A 19914-nucleotide genomic window follows, 5' to 3' on the forward strand; every position below is an offset into this window, starting at 1 on the left:
CAGTGCACCGAGCTGGGAAGCAGAGCCACCCCCATATAAACGTCATGATATGGGGAAGACAGCTGGACAATTTGTATTAGGAACTCGTGAAGAGGACCAAGGCATGGATGTGGAGGGCAAATTCACACTGACACTAAAAGCTCGAGAGCCACAAGGAGACAGGTCCTCAGTCTGTCAAATGGATCATACAAGGTCTCCAAGTCCGAAAGTAAGTGGTCGCACACCACGACCAGCAGGGGGGGCCACAAATAACAGTGACACGGAGGCAGACGAGGATAAAGAGAGAGACCTGAAGGCTCCGCCTGCACATCGAGGTCCACTGAAAACCGTCCCCTCCCACCATAAGTCAGCCGACTGGACCTTTACAGGCTATAGAGGCTCCGAAGAGTGGCACAAGAGCTTCTGTGACACACTGGATCTGGCCAGAAGAGATAATGAAGAACTAGCTGAGCAACTTCGGCTAGCGAAGGAAAGAATACAAAGACATAGGGACGCCGAGGAAAGAAGAATATTACAACAATCGACGCCCAATCAAGGGAATCACATTATAGAGCCACCCACCCGAAAGATTTCTGGTGAGATCATCATTGAGAGTGCAAAAGAGGCCCGACTCAGGCAAAGACAACGATGTGTAGCCAAAGACATAGCGGCTTTAGAACAGAATATAACCGACTGGATGGACTGCCTGGAACCAGTCAGTCGCACTCGATCTGGAAGACAGTATGGAGCCCCCACAGAAGAAGAGGAGGACGAAGACCTCATATGCCCATTGGTGGTTAGAAATGGTCATCATGTGTATACCCCATGGAGCTGGACAGACATGGTGGGGCTGGCCAACAGGCTGCCAGACATCACCCAAGGAGCTGGGAGATGGATAACTGCCTTAGAAGAAGGCACTGCAGGGGTAACCTTGTCTTTAGGTGACATAAAAGCCTTGCTAATGCATGTCATGGGAAAACATGACACTGAAGAATTAGCAGGAAAGGTTGGACTAACACAGATGATGGGCACAAATCAACATGATGAAGTCCCCTTTAATCGCTATAGAAACTCCATGTGGGAAGGACTGAGAAGAAAGTACCCTGAGGTCTTGGATCCCTCTAAATTGGATGATGAGGAGTGGACACCTGAAGAGTGCCCAAAGAAGTTCCTGCACCGATTCCAGAAGAGATGGGCGGAGGAAACAGGAAATGCATGGAACCATTCTCCAGCAACTGAAATCCTGTTTAAAATAACTGTAAAAAAGGCTCTACCAGATGAGGTTCAGAAAGCCCTAGATGGAGTTGTGGGACTATCAAAAATGAATTGGGCTTCATACTCTGAGCATATTTGTCACCATCTTGAAATCTACAAGAAAGAAAAACAAAAAGAAGAAGATGCAGCAAAATCCCTGACGAAAAAATTGGTGCAGATGCAGTTGGGAGAGCTAACCAAAGTCAAGAAAGAAAAAACAAAGACCCAGGCACCAATGATGACCCCTGTTCCTTCTGAGTCGGCAAGCCTAGGCCCTACGGCAAACACTGCTGCCACCATACAGGCACATGTGGTAACAGCCACACAGAGCCCCCAAGGAGCAGCAGGGAGCACTGCTGCAGGAGAAGTCTCAGCACCAGTGGAGCATCACTATCACTACCATAGCACTGGCACACCCGGAAATGGACCCACCTACAGTCATGGGTGGAGAGGAGAGTCACGGAACTTTCAAGGTCAAAGAGGAGGGTGGCGAAGAGGATCTCGCCAACCTTCATTTGGAAGCAGATTCCAGAACTCAGCTCCCAGGAACAGTCAAGCGGGACCGCCTATGGGACCAACACCCCCAATAGGGGATCAACCCTCTAATGAGTGTTGGAGCTGTGGACAACCTGGACATCGAATGAGAAATTGTCCGGCCCGACCTTGGGTTGGACCCTCTGCCTATTGGCAATAGGGGGGCCTAGAGAAGACAGAGGGGGAAACGGTGGCATTGGCTATTTCGATGATACCTAAGGAAGAGCCAACCGTCACTGTTAATATACAAAACAGAGATTTCCCTTTCATGGTGGATACAGGGGCAACATACTCTTGCATAGGGAAAATGGGCGCTCATCTCCCCCTCTCTGGGTCTGTAATTAAGACCATCGGCTTCTCTGGGAAGACTCAAATAATACCGTTTACACGCCCACTTCCTGTAACGATTGTAGGAAAAACAATTGAAGCACCCCTGTTATACTCACAAAATACACCTGTGAATTTGCTGGGAAGAGACATTTTATGTAAGCTACAAACCCAGATAGTGTGTACCCATCAAGGACTGCAAATACACTTTCCTGACGAAGCACTCGCCAACATTATGGTGCTTATGGACATGGAAAACAAGGGCCGACCTGTGCAACCCATGGTATACTGGCTGAAGTTACAACCAGAAAATTCAAATCTCCAACTGGAATGGGAAAAATGGAAGCCCTGGGCAGAACAACACTATGAAGCAGTATGTACACCTAGTTTACCTTTACATGTCACCCTGATGTTCGACGCCAAACAAGAACAAACTGACTATGCATGCTGCTGGGATGCATTGATGAATCACCGGCTGTTTCACATAACCACCACAGAAATTTATTTAGGCCCCCAAGGGGCCGCAGCTTCTGTCAAGCTAACTTCAGCTGAACGACAATGGTATCAAGTGCCGAATGCCACACCTCATGTGACCCTTTTAGTCTCTGAAAAGTACGAATCCCATGACCTAGGTCCAATGGTAAAGACAGCCTCAGAAGTTGAAGAATGGCAAAACATGGAAAGTCCACAAGTACATCTGTCAAAAGACCAGCAGTTTGTACGAATTAATTTAAAAGTAAATGATGAGGCTATAGCTCAAAAAGTGGAGTTCAATCCTAGACCAGAGGGACAGATGGTGTTATCGGCCCAACAAGAGAAATTGTTAGAGCAAATACCACCAGTGGTGTGGTCCAAAAGCAAAACGGATGTAGGACTAGTAAAAACAACCTTACCAGTAAAAATAAAAGTAAAACCGGGAGCAAAACTGCCTCACCAAAGGCAGTATCCATTAAAACCTCAGGCTATTGAAGGCATAAAACCAGTAATTAAGGGACTAATGGCAGCTGGAGTTTTAATAAAAACTGCAAGCCCATGCAATACTCCTATCTATCCTATCCCTAAAAACAATACCAAAGAGTATCGGCTGGTACATGATTTGCGTCCTATCAATGCAATAATAGAAATGGATGCACCTATAGTACCTGATCCGCATACTATTGTTGTGTGGGCCGCTGAAGAGGAGGTACTGCTGGCCCACCACCACCAGAGGGCACCAGAGGGCGCTGCCGCATCATGGGAGTAGCCTGGGTGACAGCTGTCACCCATCACCAGACACAGCTGTTCCACTCAGCACAGAGGTATATCAGGAGGACGGCGTCTCCACCTCAGTGCCGAGATATCGCCTAAGACTAAGGTAGTATTCTCTGCATTTATATATATTAACCAGCTAAACCTATTAAACCTTTTCAGGACTGGTGACTACAGATAGCTTCACTGTTTGGATAAGTACTCACCTTCCTGCTGTTCTTTGACAAGAGGTGGAGGCGGCTTCTCCCCTCTCCGTTACTGGGTGCGGTCATCCACGCCTGTGTGTTGTCGCTCTCTCCTGCCAGCAGTACCGGATCCGACGAGCGGAGGCAGTGGCCACCTGAGAATTGGGGACTTGGCGGTTCCAGTATTTCCAGGGTTCGGTGGCAGAGGAGATCTGGGTGGTTCCGGTTCGACTGAGACGGACGTCTCCTACCTTCGAGCCTGCCCACACGACACCAGCGGATTCGACCCCAAATTGTGTTTGTTATATTAATTGTGCCTGTTTCACAGAAGTAAATCTTGTTATTTACCTTCTCCATTGTCCGTTCATTGCGCCCCCTGTTGTGGGTCCGTGTTCCTACACTTTCACAACAACTATACTATCAAGCATCCCTGCTGGAGCAAAATGGTACACAGTAATAGATCTGTGTTCAGCCTATTTCAGTGTGCCTGTGCACCCAGACTCACAACATTTGTTTGCATTCACATTTCTGGGACAACAGCTAACGTATACACGGCTACCTCAGGGACTGAACCTGTCCCCAGCCATCTTTAACAAAGTCCTGGCTGAAGATTTACAACACCTTGACATACCCAGTACATTGGTGCAATATATGGATGATCTCCTTATTGCATCAGAGACTCAAGAACAGTGTAAAAAAGACTCATTAATTGTATTGCATGCATTGGCAGATGGAGGTCATAAAGTAAGTAAGGACAAATTGCAGTTCTGCAAACAACAAGTAGAATACTTGGGAAGACAGTTGTGTGGGACCACGCGATGTATAGCCCCAAGCCAAGTGGAGGCTATAATCAAGGCTCCCAAACCCCAAACAGTGGGACAGATGCTTTCATTCCTTGGGATGGCAGGGTACAGTCGGCCGTGGATTTGTGATTATGCTATAAAAACTGCACCTTTGCATGCCATGAATAGAGCAGTGGGGCAAACAAGCAATGCAGCTCTCCTCGTCTGGACAGATCAGGCAACGGGAGCTTTTGAGGCCCTAAAAACAGACATGCAATCTGCTCCCGCGTTAGGTAACCCAGATTATGGGAAACCTTTCCATTTGTATGTTACTGAAAAAACTGGATATGCTTGTGCTGTACTAATGCAGGAAACAAATGAAGGAAAACAACCATTGGCCTATTATAGTACAAAGCTTGACAACATTGAAACAGGATTGCCACCATGCTATCAGGGTCTAGCAGCAGCTGCCTTTGCATTTCAAAAAGCATCATCCATAATCATGGGACATGCAGTAACGTTGTACACGTCGCATCAGTTACATGCCCTGCTAACCAGTCAACGTTTTGTCTTAACACAAGCTAGACGCACTGGATATGAAGTTGTGTTATCCGCTCCAGAAATAACAATACAACGTTGTCACACGGTGAATCCCGCCACCAAATTGACCACACCGTTAGATGGTACTCCACATAACTGTGTGGCAGAGACAGAGAAATTTTTGAGAGCCAGAGAACATTTGTATAATCACGCCATAGATGCAGATCTAACCCTGTTCGTGGATGGCTCATGCTTTCGGGATGCCGCGGGATTGCATGCGGGTATGGGGATTGTTAAACTAAACACGGATGGCGAGACCTTTGAATTACTGGAGTCCCAAGGAATTGATCAGCCTTGTTCAGCCCAACTGGCAGAAATCAAAGCCTTAACTATGGCTTGCCAGATAGCTAAAGATCAGCGTGTTAATATCTACACAGACTCCGCCTACGCTTATGGCGTATGTCATGTACATGCAAACATTTGGAAACAAAGGGGATTCCTGAGAGCAGATGGCACCCCTGTCACTCATGGAGAAGCGATTTCCCAACTGTTACAAGCTCTCCAATTACCGTCTGAGGTAGCCATCATTAAATGTGCAGGTCATCAAAAGAATAATAACATCATAGCTCAAGGTAACAACCTAGCAGATGACGCAGCGCGCAAAGGAGCACAAGGAGAAAATATGTTTCCCCTGCTAACCATCCAAGATTGTGCCCCACTGGTTTCACTTGACGCACTGATAGTGGCTCAAAGTAGGGCCAGTGGAGAAGAAAAACGAATGTGGGTTAAACGAGGCGCTATTGAGACACGCAGTCAGGGGCCAGCGGACAACCTGTGGCGCAGTAGTCATGGACATTTTGTGTTACCCACCAATTTATTACGACATGCAATCATTTGGGCCCACGGACCCGATCATTGTTCGCGAGTCCAAATTATGAACAAACTAAAAGCTGTCTGGTGGTCACCATATATGGCAGCAACAGTGGACCGTTTGTTGAATGAGTGTGAGGTATGTGCACAGTACAATGTCCGGAAATCATTCACAGCCCCTTTAGCCCACATTCCGGTCCCTGATGGGCCATTCAGACATCTTATGATGGATTTCATAGACATGGGAGCTGAAAATCGAGTTAAACGAATGAGATATGTTTTGGTAGTGATATGCAGATTCAGCCGATGGATTGAGGCAGTAGCCTCTGCAAATCAAGACCATAAAACGGTAGCCAAATTCTTGTGCCGAGATGTCTTTCCAAGATTTGGCATTCCAGATACTATCTCATCTGACAACGGTAGGGCTTTTGTAGCCAAGGTTACACAAGAAACATTCAAACAATTGGGTATCAAACAGAAGTTTGGGTGTGTTTATCACCCTCAATCAAATGGGGCAGTGGAACGGGCTAATGGCATTTTAAAGAACAAACTAGCAAAAATCATAGCAGACAGCAATGGCAAACTAACCTGGCTGTTCAAAAAGAAGTGGGACAGGCCCCGCGGAGAAGGTCCTTTTAAAGTTATTCTTGCCTCACGTACAGCAGTCAAAGTAGACGGTAAGGACACTTGGTTTCATTTAAACCACTGCTGTAGGGTTGGTGGCCCAGCGCCCCTGCGGCCTCGGCAAGCTCGTCTTGGCAGAGCCGCCGGGCCAAGGGGGGAAGCAGGAGAAGCCAGAGACCCTACAGCAGCACCGAGGGACGGCCACGCCTCCCTGCAGCCAGAAGAAGCACCGAGGGAAGGCCACGCCTCCCTGCAGCCAGGCGAACACTGGCCAAGGCGCTCACAGAGACTGATTGAACAAAGACGACGCACAGCTTCAGAGAGTAGTGGATCCCTGCCAGATAGAGCAGCGACAGACTCAGATGCAGACTCAGAAACAACTGGAGACGCAGGCCAACAGACAGACAGAAATACAGACCGACAGATAGACAGGCCACAGGAGACATCAGACTCGGACAGCAACTCAGTAGATTTACCGACAGAAGAACCGCAGGAAGTACAACCCAGACAAAGCACAGATACACCACACATCCCTAGTGACAGCTCATCTAGTGACGGCTCACTTAGTAGCACATCTAGTAGCACATCTCAACAGTCATCAGAGCAATGATTAAGGAATTATTCAAGGGATTGACAATACTACTGGTGGTCAGTATGGGAGAAAATAGACATCCAAAACATACAACGGACTGTGTCGTGGCCATGGCCGCAATAGCAGCTAAACAAGGCATTCTAAACACAGGAAAAACATATAATTTGGTATACATTAAATCAAAAGCCTACAAGAACATAGGAATACAGGGAAAGCTGGGGGATTACATATTAGGCGAAGCCATTAGCATCAAATGTGAAGAGGAGGGAACACTCAACATAGAGGTAATTTGTGATAAAAGAGGATGCAGGGAAACCAAGCAAGACGTAACTGTTACAGTACATGAAGCCACAAAATGGGTAAAAATCAAACCAAGGAAAAAGAGGACAATTAGAAGCCTAGAAACAAGCAGTCACTTAGGGAGATGGGATCCCAGTACAGACCTAGCCCGCACACAAGGGTTGAAGACCAATTTATTTTACCAATGGTTGAAATTTTCGGCTAGGCAGATCAGTGAAAAGCCTTGCATAGCCTGTCACCGGAAAGGTGTGATACCTCAGGCTAAACCCCTACCTGATATCAACAACTGTTATAGGAGTCCCCAACATAACTCAGACCAAGCAGAATGCTATACACAATGTGTTATGAAAATGGCAGTAGGTGATGAAAAATATGCTGCCGACAGTAAACTTTGTCCAGTGCCCCTAAGTACAGAAGGAACCGTTCCACCTATGATTAAAATAGAGAAAGGGATGATACACCCATTCTGTATAGCTAAAGGCTTAGTAGCACAATACATAAGCGATTGGCAGGTAGGGACGACCCAGCCAAAACACCACATACAGTGTATGCAAAAGCAGCAAGAATACAAACCGGCCAAAACAGCATGGAACATTACCGTCTGTCACACCCTGCTAGCAGCAGGCATACAGTGTGAACAAATAGTACCGGCCACAGGGGGGTCTGTAATTGGACTGAATCTCACCCATGCTTCATGGGTATCTACTCCAAATTTAGCTAAGGGAACAGTACCCTTAGCTGACATCTTTTGGATATGCGGACAAAAAAGGAAACTCCTGTCATCGCTGTCCCCGAATTGGAAAGGCCTTTGTGCTCCTGTGATGCTCACAGGAGCAATAACAGTAATTGAAATGCCGAACTCAATACAACCCATGCCACAGAAACTTCATAAGAAAAGAGGAATAATGACGTTTAAAACAGACTACAACATCACAGTAAGAAACGGGATACCAGAAGGGATACCCCGACAGTTAGAAGCCATAGACAGTAGCAGAGTTAAAGCAGATGAAGATGCGGATAAATGGGGATGGGCATTGGCTCTGTTCGGGGTTACTCCAAAAATCCGTTCTAGGTTCCAGGAGGTGCAGTGGATTAATTACTTGTGGTATAATCAGCAAAGATACCTGAACTGGACATTGGCAGCAGTAGGAGCCTTAACCGAACAACTGCACGCCACCTCGCTAATGACAATGCAAAATAGATTAGCTATCGAGATGATGATGGCTGATGAACAAGGAGTTTGTATTATGATCAAAGCCACCGAATGTTGCACAGCTATTCCCATGCGTACAGGGGAAGACGGAAATTTGACAGAGCTCTTAATCACACTTGAAGAGATGCAACAGGAACTGTTAAGTAACTCCATAGGAGGGAGAAATGAAACTGACGATTCTGGATACATTGTAGGGAATGGAATGAATATTGGCCCACTGTTTTCACTGTTTGGGACTCTAAGGAGAGGGTGGATATCATGGAAAGACTGGTTATACCAGATAGGTGTAATCTTGGCACTAACAGGGGTGGCGGTCTTGCTGGTAATATGTTGTGGTATTCCCTTGATAAAATTTCTGGTCAATAAATTGATTTCATCCACAGTAGGACAGCTCCCACTGTTAGCCATCCGAGCCCTAGAAGAAAGCACAAACGAAACAGACAGAGAACCAGAATATATGGAAATGGATGAAATACCAATTATCCTCCCCGACAGCCCCCAGCTCCCTAATATTGTGGCGTACACCCCAGATAGGGAGGACTGGGATGGACCGTGCTTGGTGATATTGTAGACGAGGAAGAAGACATGCACGCACATTTACATTTACACACATGCACCCACAAAAATGAGGGATAGGATAGACAATATCTGAAAGAATGACATGGAGCTGTAATAATGAACGTATATGTATATTACTAGGACACAGGAGTATGGCTGAGAGACCAGACTCCCCTGATCAGGGACCTATGCCTGATCTGCCTCTATCAAGTCTGATTGGACTCTCAGAACTGTTTGGAGAAGAGGATATACAGGAGGGATGGTCGAGACATGATTGGTCGCCACAGCCGCCTTCCATCCAGCAGCTAAACCAGTTGGCAACAGAAGGATCTTCATCGTTCCAGCACCTGGCGATGACGGCTTCACAGAATCTGCCTGCAGCAAGAGTCGGCCCGAGGACTCCACCATCACCTGAAGGACCCTTTGGACTCCGGAACACACCCCTTCCGCAGATGCCATGGAGACAGTCACATGTGCCAGTGGCAACGATACCCTCCAGGGGAGGCAGCCAAGGTCGGCCATATGCAGCAACTGCCCGAGTGCATCCTAGACCCAATTCACTGCTAGGACCTGTCCCCAGCTTTCCACCCCCAAGGCAGGAGAGATATTCTGATCAGCCCAGTACCTCTGGAGGAGGATCAGCAGGGGTGGACCTTAGTCGAACTCACCCACCAGGACAGAGGGGAGCTTTGTACAGGCTACTAAATGCCCAGAGTGTCCCACCCACTTGCCTGTGCGACATCAACAATACTCCCCCCACACACGAAATGCCTTCCCCCTTGTACTTCCTGTCCCCTGGACTGCACAACCTTAATCTGGTCATGGTCACCCCACAGGACATGGCAATCTTGGTTCGAGAGCTTCGTCTTCCACAAGAGTCTGTTCCAAAAACCTTGGAGCAGCTCCTGCCCCTCACAAATCACATTCCCCATGAGCTATTTGAGGAAATCATGCCACAACTAAGTCAGACAGCTGCATACCTGTTCAGGATACACCGTGACAATGCCAACATCTCTTGTGCTCAGGAGGGCCTCCATACTCAACTGTGTGGTCTTCAGTCTAGTATGGACATGCTAGCCTGCATGATGGAGCATATGGAAAGGGAACAGCTAGGGCTGGCCACCACCACCCTGAATGTGGGCAAGAATTCTCTGGGGGCCCTGTACAACCTGGCCAAGCAGCACAAGGAGCTGGAAAGATCCATCAGAGAACTGCACGACTGTCTGAAAGCCAGAATTCCTGATCCTTCCCCCACTACCCCTGAAAGGCCAACCTCCCCATGTTCCCCAACTTCTCCCAAAACTTCAGATGCTGAGTAAATGCTGATGAGCGCGGACTGACGTAATGGCACTGAACACGGACTATGATCTTGGTTCTTGAGTTTGAATTGCGGACTGGTTTCAGAAATCTGAGTGTAAATAAAACAAAGAAGGATATATGTTAGTAGCGAAGGTTGGGTAAATGTCTGTCCTTACCATCATCTGCGTAACACAGATAAAGCTAAATGCATACACATAGATATCACATTGCAAAGTTATAAAAAGGGGACCCTTACACGGCGTGTTTGTAGATTTAGTAGTAAAGATGCACCATAGGGACCCCTTTTTTCTTAAATTATAGCATGCCTCAAGAGACATGCATTGCCTAAATTTGGTGTCTGGCCAAAACGGGCATTAGAAAACAAGCTGAAAAAGAAGAAAAACAAAGTGGAGAATGTTGAGAAATGGCCTGTAATGAAAACCATTATATGATTGACTAAGGCAAATGACTTAAGGACGGACATGAAGGGAAACCATTTATTGTGTTTATCATTTAACTAGACATAGCTGCGCTAACCTTAGAATAGTTTCTTGATTGGTTGACTAAATAGTGGTAACGTAGGGGTTATTTGATGCATTTAAATAATAAATGTGTGACGCTTTAACAAAATAATATGTAGAACCAAGTATAATGGGTTGGAGCCTCTGGTTGAGTGAGTCAATAGATGCCAGAAGATGATTGGTTGCACTGATGTCAATGTAAAGCCTTTACTTTGCCATGATTAAGAAGTTGCTGTAACTTGTTTTATGTGGCCATTTTAAGTGCCTTGAATTACACCAAAACTCAATGTTTGAATGTCACCTTGTGTTGATATAATCCAGCTAATTGCTCACCTTGTGCCTTAGTATGTAGGTTCACCTGCACTGCAATATATTTACCGTGTGAAGTATCACTGATATTCATATCCGCACCAGAGTTATCAGTAAGTCGAGTGCTGTGTTTTTCTTTTTTATTGCAATGCACAAATGAGGATGTCTTGTCAGTAAACAACCCAAGAGTATAGTTGATGTAATGGGACTCTTTCGAGTCCCAGAGGAGGGACTGTAGAAGAATTTTTAGGTCCATATTTGAACTGTGATGAACTATCAAGTGTCCTGATCCGAACTGTATGTCCTCTGGTTGAACTAGCAGGTGTTCAACCCAAAAAAAGGGCTCTATTAGTCATTTAGTCTGTCAGGGGCTTTCCAAGGCCTTTTAGGTGCTTTCCCGCAGGCCACGTGCGGGGGCCTCAGGCCAGCTGCACGTGTGGCTGAGGCCACGTGCGGAGGGGGCCTCAGGCCAGCTGCACCTGTGGCTGAAGGTCTTTTAAAAAAATCAGTTGTAAATCCTTCATGTTTTAATGGGAGCATTTGTCACATTGAAATAATGGCCTAACACCTGCTTAGGGTTCACTAGAGGACGCTTCCAATAGAAAACCATGTCTTGGGAATGAAATAAATAAAAAAGTCGAAGGAGGAGCGATGCCCGCGGGTCTCCAATAAATAGACGAGCGCGGTTGTCATATTCAGTCTCTCTAGAGGACTCAGTTTGTCTAAGCTTTGTGTCGAAGGCTTAAATAAACTTAAAAACTCTGTGCATTTTATCTTGCTTAAGGCTGAATTATTCTAAAGTGTTGTGTCATTTTCTAGCATATCACTTGCAATTAGTTTGTGTTATCTAAAAGACGACATCCTGAGAAGACTAAAGACGAGCCGCGACAATACCGTGATGAGATCCTGAGGCCCATTGTTGTGCCATACATCCAAGAACATCACCTCATGTTGCAGCTGGATAATGCACGGCCCCATGTTGCAAGGATCTGTACACAATTCTTGGAAGCTGAAAATGTCCCAGTTCTTGCACGGCCGGCATACTCACCGGACATGTCACCCATTCACCATGTTTGGGATGCTCTGGACCGGCGTATATGACAGCGTGTACCAGTTCCTGCCAATATCCAGCAACTTCACACAGCCATTGAAGAGGAGTGGACCAACATTCCACAGGCCACAATTGACAACTTGATCAACTCTATGCGAATGAGATATGTTGCACTGCATGAGGCAAATGGTGGTCACACCAGATACTGACTGGTATCCCCCCCAATAAACAAAACTGCACCTTTCAGAGTGGCCTTTTATTGTGGCAGTCTAAGGCACACCTGTGCACTAATCATGATGTCTAATCAGCATCTTGATATGGCACACCTGTGAGGTGGGATGGATTATCTCAGCAAAGGAGAAGTGCTCACTATCACAGATTTAGACTGGTTTGTGAACAGTATTTGAGGGAAATGGTGATATTGTGTATGTGGAAAAAGTTTTAGATCTTTGAGTTCATCTCATACAAAATGGGAGCAAAACCAAAAGTGTTGCGTTTATATTTTTGTTGAGTGTATATTATAATTGGGCTATTAGTAAAAAAAAAGTAGAAGGGGGTGTTCACAATAATAGCAGCATCTGCTGTTGACGCTACAAACTCAAAACTATCATGTTCAAATTGCTTTTTAGCGATGCTGTGAATCACTAAACTAGTGAATCACTAAACTAGTATTTAGTTGTATAACCACAGTTTTTCTGTGAGGCATTAATTTGTTGGTTTGGAACCAAGATTTTGCTTGTTTACTAGTGTGCTTGGGGTCATTGTCTTGTTGAAACACCTATTTCAAGGGCATATCCTCTTCAGCATAAGGCAACATGACCTCTTCAAGTATTTTGACATATCCAAACTGATCCATGATACCTGGTATGCAATATATAGGCCCAACACCATAGTAGGAGAAACATGCCCATATCACGTTGCTTGCACCACCATCCTTCACTGTCTTCACTGTGAACTGTGGCTTGAATTCAGAGTTTGGGGGTCATCTCACAAACTGTCTGTGGCCCGTGGACCCAAAAAAGAACAATTTTGCTCTCATCAGTCCACAAAATATTTCTCCATTTCTCTTCAGGCCAGTTGATGTGTTCTTTGGTGGTGGGCCAGCAGTACCTCCTCTTCTGGCGGCCCACACAACAGGACCCCCCCCCTCAATGGGTGCCTCCTGGCGCCCGACCAGGTTTGTCCAGGTGACATCGGTAGAAGTCGGCCAGGAGGTCCGGGTCCATACCCCTCCCAGTCCACCAAATACTGAAACCCCCGGCCCTTACTACGGACGTCCAGGAGCCTGCGAACCATCCATGCAGGCTCCCCATCAATGATCCAGGCAGGAGGCGGCACCGGTCCAGGAGTGCAGAGGGTTGAGGTGTGGTATGGCTTGATGCGGGAGACATGAAAGACCGGGTGGATCCGCAGTGAAGCCGGCAGCTGTAGCTTCACTGCGGCTGGGCTGAGCACTTTAAGGATCCTAAACGGCCCGATGTATCATTCCTTCAACTTTGGGGAGTCCACTTGTAAGGGGATGTCCTTCGTTGAAAGCCATACCTCCTGCCCGGGCTGGTAAGCAGGGCCGGGGAACGCTGGTGGTCTGTATGGGCCTTAGCCCTCGTCCGGGCCTTCAACAAGAATTGTGCAGTTTGCTTCTCACTGCTGTGGCGTGCAGGATAAGTGATCCTCCACCTGTTGTGAGAAGCTGCTCATTTGCATAAAGTTAAAAAATACAGACCTGAATGTGTTGCTGATAGCGTGTGTCTTTTGAAAGATATTGTTGTAACTGCTGACTTACCTCACCTCTTCTTTGCTTCACAGAGAGTCAGTTTGTCGTGTCCACCTGGGGGGTGTTTGTCTGGTGGTAGTGGGTCCAGGAATGCCGGGCTTCTATCCTTTTGGGCGCTTAAGAGCGTGCCAACAGTCACTCCACCAGAAGGACGTTCTTTCAGTTTTGTACACATTATTATGCACAGGTGAAAAATAAATTGTTTCTGTTGTTGGAACCGCTTTCTGGTTATTTTTAGCGCTGGGTTCTGTCTGATGCAGGTCCGCTCCTCAACTTGCGTCGACACATAACACTTTTAGTCAGATTAAGGAGAAATATGGGCTGATTTCAACAGATTTTTACAGGTACTTGTAGCTGAGAAGTTATCTGATGTCTCATAAAGAATGGTCCCTTCTTAGGTTGCAACCTGATGACTTGGTTATTGTTTTTCATGAAGGTCACTAAAGAACATAAATGTGATAAGATAGTTTCAAACTTGTATAAATGTTTACAATCTACTATGTTGGGGGTGCTCTTGACATAAGGGAGAAGTGGGAATTAGAAATGAATGTTGTAATTGATGATAACAAATGGGAGTTGGTGTGTGAGAGTGGACACAAATTAACTAACAGTCCAATGTGGAAAGAATTCTTTTGGAAAGTGAACATGATGTACTTTCGAACTCCATTTATAATTTCTAAATTTGATAAGACTAAAACTAATTTGTGTTGGAGACAATGCGGCCAAATTGGGGATCACACACACATTTTCTGGGATTGTCCAGAGCTCAAATCATTTTGGGAGGGAATTAGGAAGGACATATCAAAAATTTAAAATATTTATATTGATTTGAACCTTCTTTCCTTTGTCCTTGGAGTGCTCTCAGGTGATTTACTAAGCAAAGAAAAACTGTACCTATTTAGGGTTCTTGTACTGGTGGCTAAAAAAAATGATCACTGTATCCTGGTATAAACCTTTACCACCTACAGTAAGCCAATGGAAAGAGAGAACAGTGAAGGTTTATGTTACGGAGAAAATAACCGCTAAACTAAACCTAATAGTTGACTTACGAGGTCTGTTAGAAAAGTATCAGAGCTTTTTATTTTTTCAAAAACCTGATGGATTTGAATCACGTGTGTTTGCATGAGCAAACCTTGAACCTTCGTGCTCATGTGTGAACTTTTTCACGCCTGTCGATTGCATCATTTCCTGGTAAGCAGCCTTTGTGTGGGACGTGTGCAGCGCGCTCGCCGAATTTTCATTTCAAGGAAAAAGACGAAACGACTGGAGCAGCGCCGCATCAAATTTTGCCAGAAACTGGGCGACAGCCAGGTGGAAACCATTCGGATGATTCAGACGGCTTTTGGTGACTTTTCAGTCGTGTGACTATCCGAGAAATTGTGGAAGAGGTGGGCATGTCACAACATGTCCTGTGAGACTTCAACACAAAGGCGCTTTTGCTGCACCATCGGCAGCTTTGTGCCGAAGCCATCGGCATGATTTTCACCGCCAAATTTTCTGTCACAGTGGAATGTACAGAAAAAGTGCTGATGTCCACCTCTTCTGCAATTTCTCGGATAGTCACACGACGGTCCCGCATCACCACAGCGTTCACTTTGGAAATGATCTAGTCATTTCAGCATGTTGATGGCTGACCGGAGCGTGGCTCGCTCTCCACCGTTGTGAGGACGTCTTTAAACCGGTTGTACTGCTCCTTAATCTGTGTGATGCCCATAGGATCGTCACCGAAAGCCGTCTGAATCATCCGAATGGTTTCCACCTGGCTGTCGCCCAGTTTCTGGCAAAATTTGATGCGGCGCTGCTCCAGTCGTTCCGTCTTTTTCCTTGGAATGAAAAAACGCCGAGCGCACGACACACACCTCACACAAAGGCTGCTTACCAGAAAATGATGCAATCGACAGGCATGAAAAAGTTCACGCATGCGCACAAAGGTTCATGGTTTGCTCATGCAGGCACACGTGATTCAAATCCATCAGGTTTTTGAAAACAATAAAAAGGTTCGATACTTTTCTAACAGACCTCGTATTTAAGAAACGGTGGAACCCACTGATCATACATTTAGACTTGACCCTATAGTGTTGTGTTAAACCAGTGTTTTTATTTTGTTTATTTAATGGTATGTCAAAATATTGTCCCTTCTTCAGTAATATCATGATTATTTATTTTCTAAATTGTAAAGAGAGAACACATGGTACCAGTATTCCGAGACTACACTACCACCCTATCAATGTTCTTGTTTTTCATTTTGTTTTATTTTATTTTAGTACTCGGTATCAAAACTGGATTAATGACTTGAAATGTGAAGGAGATACCAGGGAAATGGTAATGTGAAGCCTTAAATTTGAAAAAATCATTTTGTTAAAAAAAAAAAAAAAATTGCTCCTAATTTTGTTGCATTGATGGAGGTATTGGTCACTGTTTTTGTCAGGCTGTCCTGCCAAGCCGGTGAAAGGGAAACTCATTTTAGCTATCAATAAATCCAAAAAGTCAGTATTTTGGTCCTGTGTGGGTGGACAATCAACCCAACTGTTTGACTCTCAGTGGGATCAGCAGGACCAACAAGAAAACCAGTTTGAGTGTTCAGGCCGATGCAGGTTGATGTGAACTTGAAGCTGTTTGTGTTCAGACATAAAGTGAGTAAACTGTTTCTGATTGGTCCACAGAGTGAAGCAGCAGAGCTCAGAGGTTCTCAGGGTTCCATCTGCTCAGCAGCATCAAAGAGGCCTGAACCACATGTTTACGGTCTGTTGGCTTCAATCAGATATTATCATTGGACAATTTGTTCATAATGTCTCCATGCTGCAACAACAATCACTTTGATGATGATTGTTCTCTCAGTTATGTTCATGAGTGCATCATTCATGTGTTTAAAAACAACTAGCTGAGTTACCCATTCTACACATGGATAATAGGAGACCATAGTCTCGTTGGAACCCTCCGTGATATTGCAGGATTTGACCACTTACGGGTCCTCCATTTAATATATACACAGCATAACTTCACCCCGACAATTGGTGTACGGTTTTGTTTTCGGGTGCAATCACCTAAGCAGTCACAAAAAGTTTTTTTGGGTTCCTGGTGGAGAAGAAAAGGCGAGGAGGTGGGAGACGTTGAGTCGGTAAATGTTAGCCTACACAGCTAACCAGAGTAGCGCCGTTCTCTCGCCTGCAAAACTGCCTCGACACGTTTGTGCTCCGGATCATAAACAAACAGCAACACATGTCCACTTTCCCACCACATCGTCACTTTTTCTTTGCATTTTCACTTTGATTGTGTGTAATTTGCCCAAAGCCCCCATTGAAAATGCCGTGGTTTGTACCCTGGAAGTAGAGAAATTACGTCATATGCGTCATATTTTCCCCCTTTAGCACCCGCCCTCAAATGAGACCGCACTGCCCTATAGAGAAGATTTTTAGCCATGTCACTGTATATTTCATGTCACTTTAGTTAAGGTATAGTAAGTTGCATTGCACTGTGTGAATATTGTCATCATAAATTTTCATAAAGCAATTTGTGACATTCTTGACACTGAAATGAATGGTGAAAAAATAGGTGATAGCATGTCATGACTGCAGTGCTCTGGGATATATATATATATATATATATATATAAGTGTGATCCCCGGTGAAAAGTCCATCAGGGTGACCAACTTGAGAGCATCCTACATGTAGCTGACCGTGTGAGAGGCATGGTGTCTCCAGATTTAGCTCAACCACTTTCAGTGACTGTCCCTGCGACTTCTTGGAAGGCATAATTACAAAAACGCACACTTTAGCTCACACGCAGCGCATGCTGGCCCTTTCGTATTCTAATTAAAGTGCATCCCAGCCAGCTGCTACTTCATACTAATGCTGCATTTACACATTACGCAGTATGTGTTGTGAATGTCATTTTTCTGTCATTCGTGGCACAGTCCTGACATTCATAACATGACCCATATTCTGAATTCTTATGAATGAATTTGGTGCGTTCATCTCTAGCCTGTCAGCTAGTGCGGACAACATTTTGATTATTAGTGACTTTAACATTCATATAAATAAGCCCTCTGATCCCTTTTGCAAGTCATTTATGGAACTTGTGGATGCGTTGGGATTTCAGCAGTGCATTCAGGATTCAACGCACATTAGTGGAAATACCTTTGATTTGGTTCTCACACGTGGCCTTGCTGTCATGAACATTGACATTTTGCCTCTTGCCTTGGTGGTCTCTGACCACTCATTTATTAGGTGTGCATTTATGTTGCCGTGTTTAGTGGACCGAAAGCCTTGTCTATCTCTGCGATGACGCATTAATCCCTCAACTATGACTGAACTCGAAGCCAGACTGCCTGAAATTTTGGCTTCAGGTTTGAAGAATGTTCAATCAGTGGATAGTCTTGCGGATGGCTTGAATTCAGCGCTCAAGGCTACACTGGATAAGGTTGCGCCTCCTCTTTTAAGACCACGCCTTCCCAAGGCGCTGTCGCCTTGGTTCAATGGTTACTTGCGTGACCTTAGGCAGAAGGCAGAAATGGCATAGTTCTAAATTAGAGGTGTTCCACCTTGCATGGCGTGATGCTATCTTAGATTATAAACATGCACTACTGGCTACAAAGCGTGCCTATTATTCTGATTTGAATAAAAATTTTAATAAAAACAAGCATAACTCAAAGTTTTTGTTTGAAACTGTAGCATTTCTCATTCATGAACAGCCACCTGTTATTCACGCTCCCTTTTCAGCACAGGACTTCTTGGACTATTTCGAGAAGAAAATTGAGGATATTAGGTTGAGCATATCTCAGCAGGCTTTGGTCCAACCACTGCATACTGCTATGGAGGTGGATGTGCCCACTGAGGTCTTACCCAGATTTACAGATTTTGATGGTATCTTGCTAGGCCTGCTGACGAAGCTCATGACATCTACTAAAAGCACAAACTGTTTACTTGATCCTATACCAACAAACTTGTTAAGTACGTGTGGCCCATTCTTGGATCGACTGTTCTGGAAATTATAAATCTCTCATTAACTTCTGGATCTGTTCCTAAATGTTTCAAGTCTGCAGTGATTAAACCGTTACTTAAGAAATCCAATCTCGACCCTAGTGTATTGAAGAATTATAGACCGATATCAAATCTATCATTTTGTTCTAAAATCCTGGAAAAAGTGGTTTTGCGACAGCTCGTGGACTACCTCACTGAGAATAATCTTTTTGAGCCACTGCAGTCTGCTTTTAGAAAATATCACTCCACAGAGACAGCACTTACTAAAGTAGTGAATGACCTTTTGCGAGCAGTGGACTCAGATACCACTAAAGTCTTGGTGCTGCTGGATCTTAGTGCTGCGTTTGATACTGTGGATCATCATATTTTACTCAGTAGGCTGGAGAATCACTTTGGGATTACTGCTCTTGCATGGTTGTCGTCATACCTGTCCAGTCATTCTTACTGTGTATTGTGTAATGGCACCTCCTCTGATCGTAGGGACATGAAGTTTGGGGTTCTGCAGGACTATTGTAATACTCTATTTTCTGGCTTACCGCAGTCCAGGATTAGGGGTCTTCAACTGGTTCAAAACGCTGCTGCCAGACTTTTGACAGAAAGCAGAAAGTTTGACCACATTACACCCATTTTGGTGTGCCTGCACTGGCTTCCTGTTGCTGCAAGATCGGATTTAAAGTACTGTTAATAGTTTATAAAATTATTCATGGACTTGCACCTCCCTATCTGGCTGACCTGGTAAGCCCTATGTACCAGCTCGGGCCCTGCGTTCTCAGGGTGCAGGACTTCTGTGTGTTCCCAGGGGTGAATAAAAAGTCTGCCGGTCACAGAGCTTTCTCCTACCATGCCCCAGCTCTGTGGAACAATCTCCCGGCACACATTCGGCAGTCGAATACTGTGGAGACTTTTAAGTCACGTTTAAAGACTCATTTGTTTTCCCTGTTTTATCATTAGTGTTATGATGTGTTTTTATTCATG

At 45.2% G+C, this 19914-nt stretch overlaps 1 protein-coding gene across 1 annotated transcript in view; it reads left to right on the top strand.

Moving 5' to 3' along the window:
- The window catches only part of LOC117531190 (NACHT, LRR and PYD domains-containing protein 3-like), a 144499-nt gene that overhangs the window by 57429 nt on the left and 67156 nt on the right, over positions 1-19914 (top strand). Inside the window, exon 7 of the mRNA XM_034194231.1 lies at positions 16624-16702. Coding sequence (XP_034050122.1) covers positions 16624-16702 — 79 coding nt within the window. The remainder of the gene's footprint in view (positions 1-16623; positions 16703-19914) is intronic.

Source organism: Thalassophryne amazonica, chromosome 18 (assembly GCF_902500255.1).
Source record: "Thalassophryne amazonica chromosome 18, fThaAma1.1, whole genome shotgun sequence".
In the NCBI taxonomy this organism is placed as follows: domain Eukaryota; kingdom Metazoa; phylum Chordata; class Actinopteri; order Batrachoidiformes; family Batrachoididae; genus Thalassophryne; species Thalassophryne amazonica.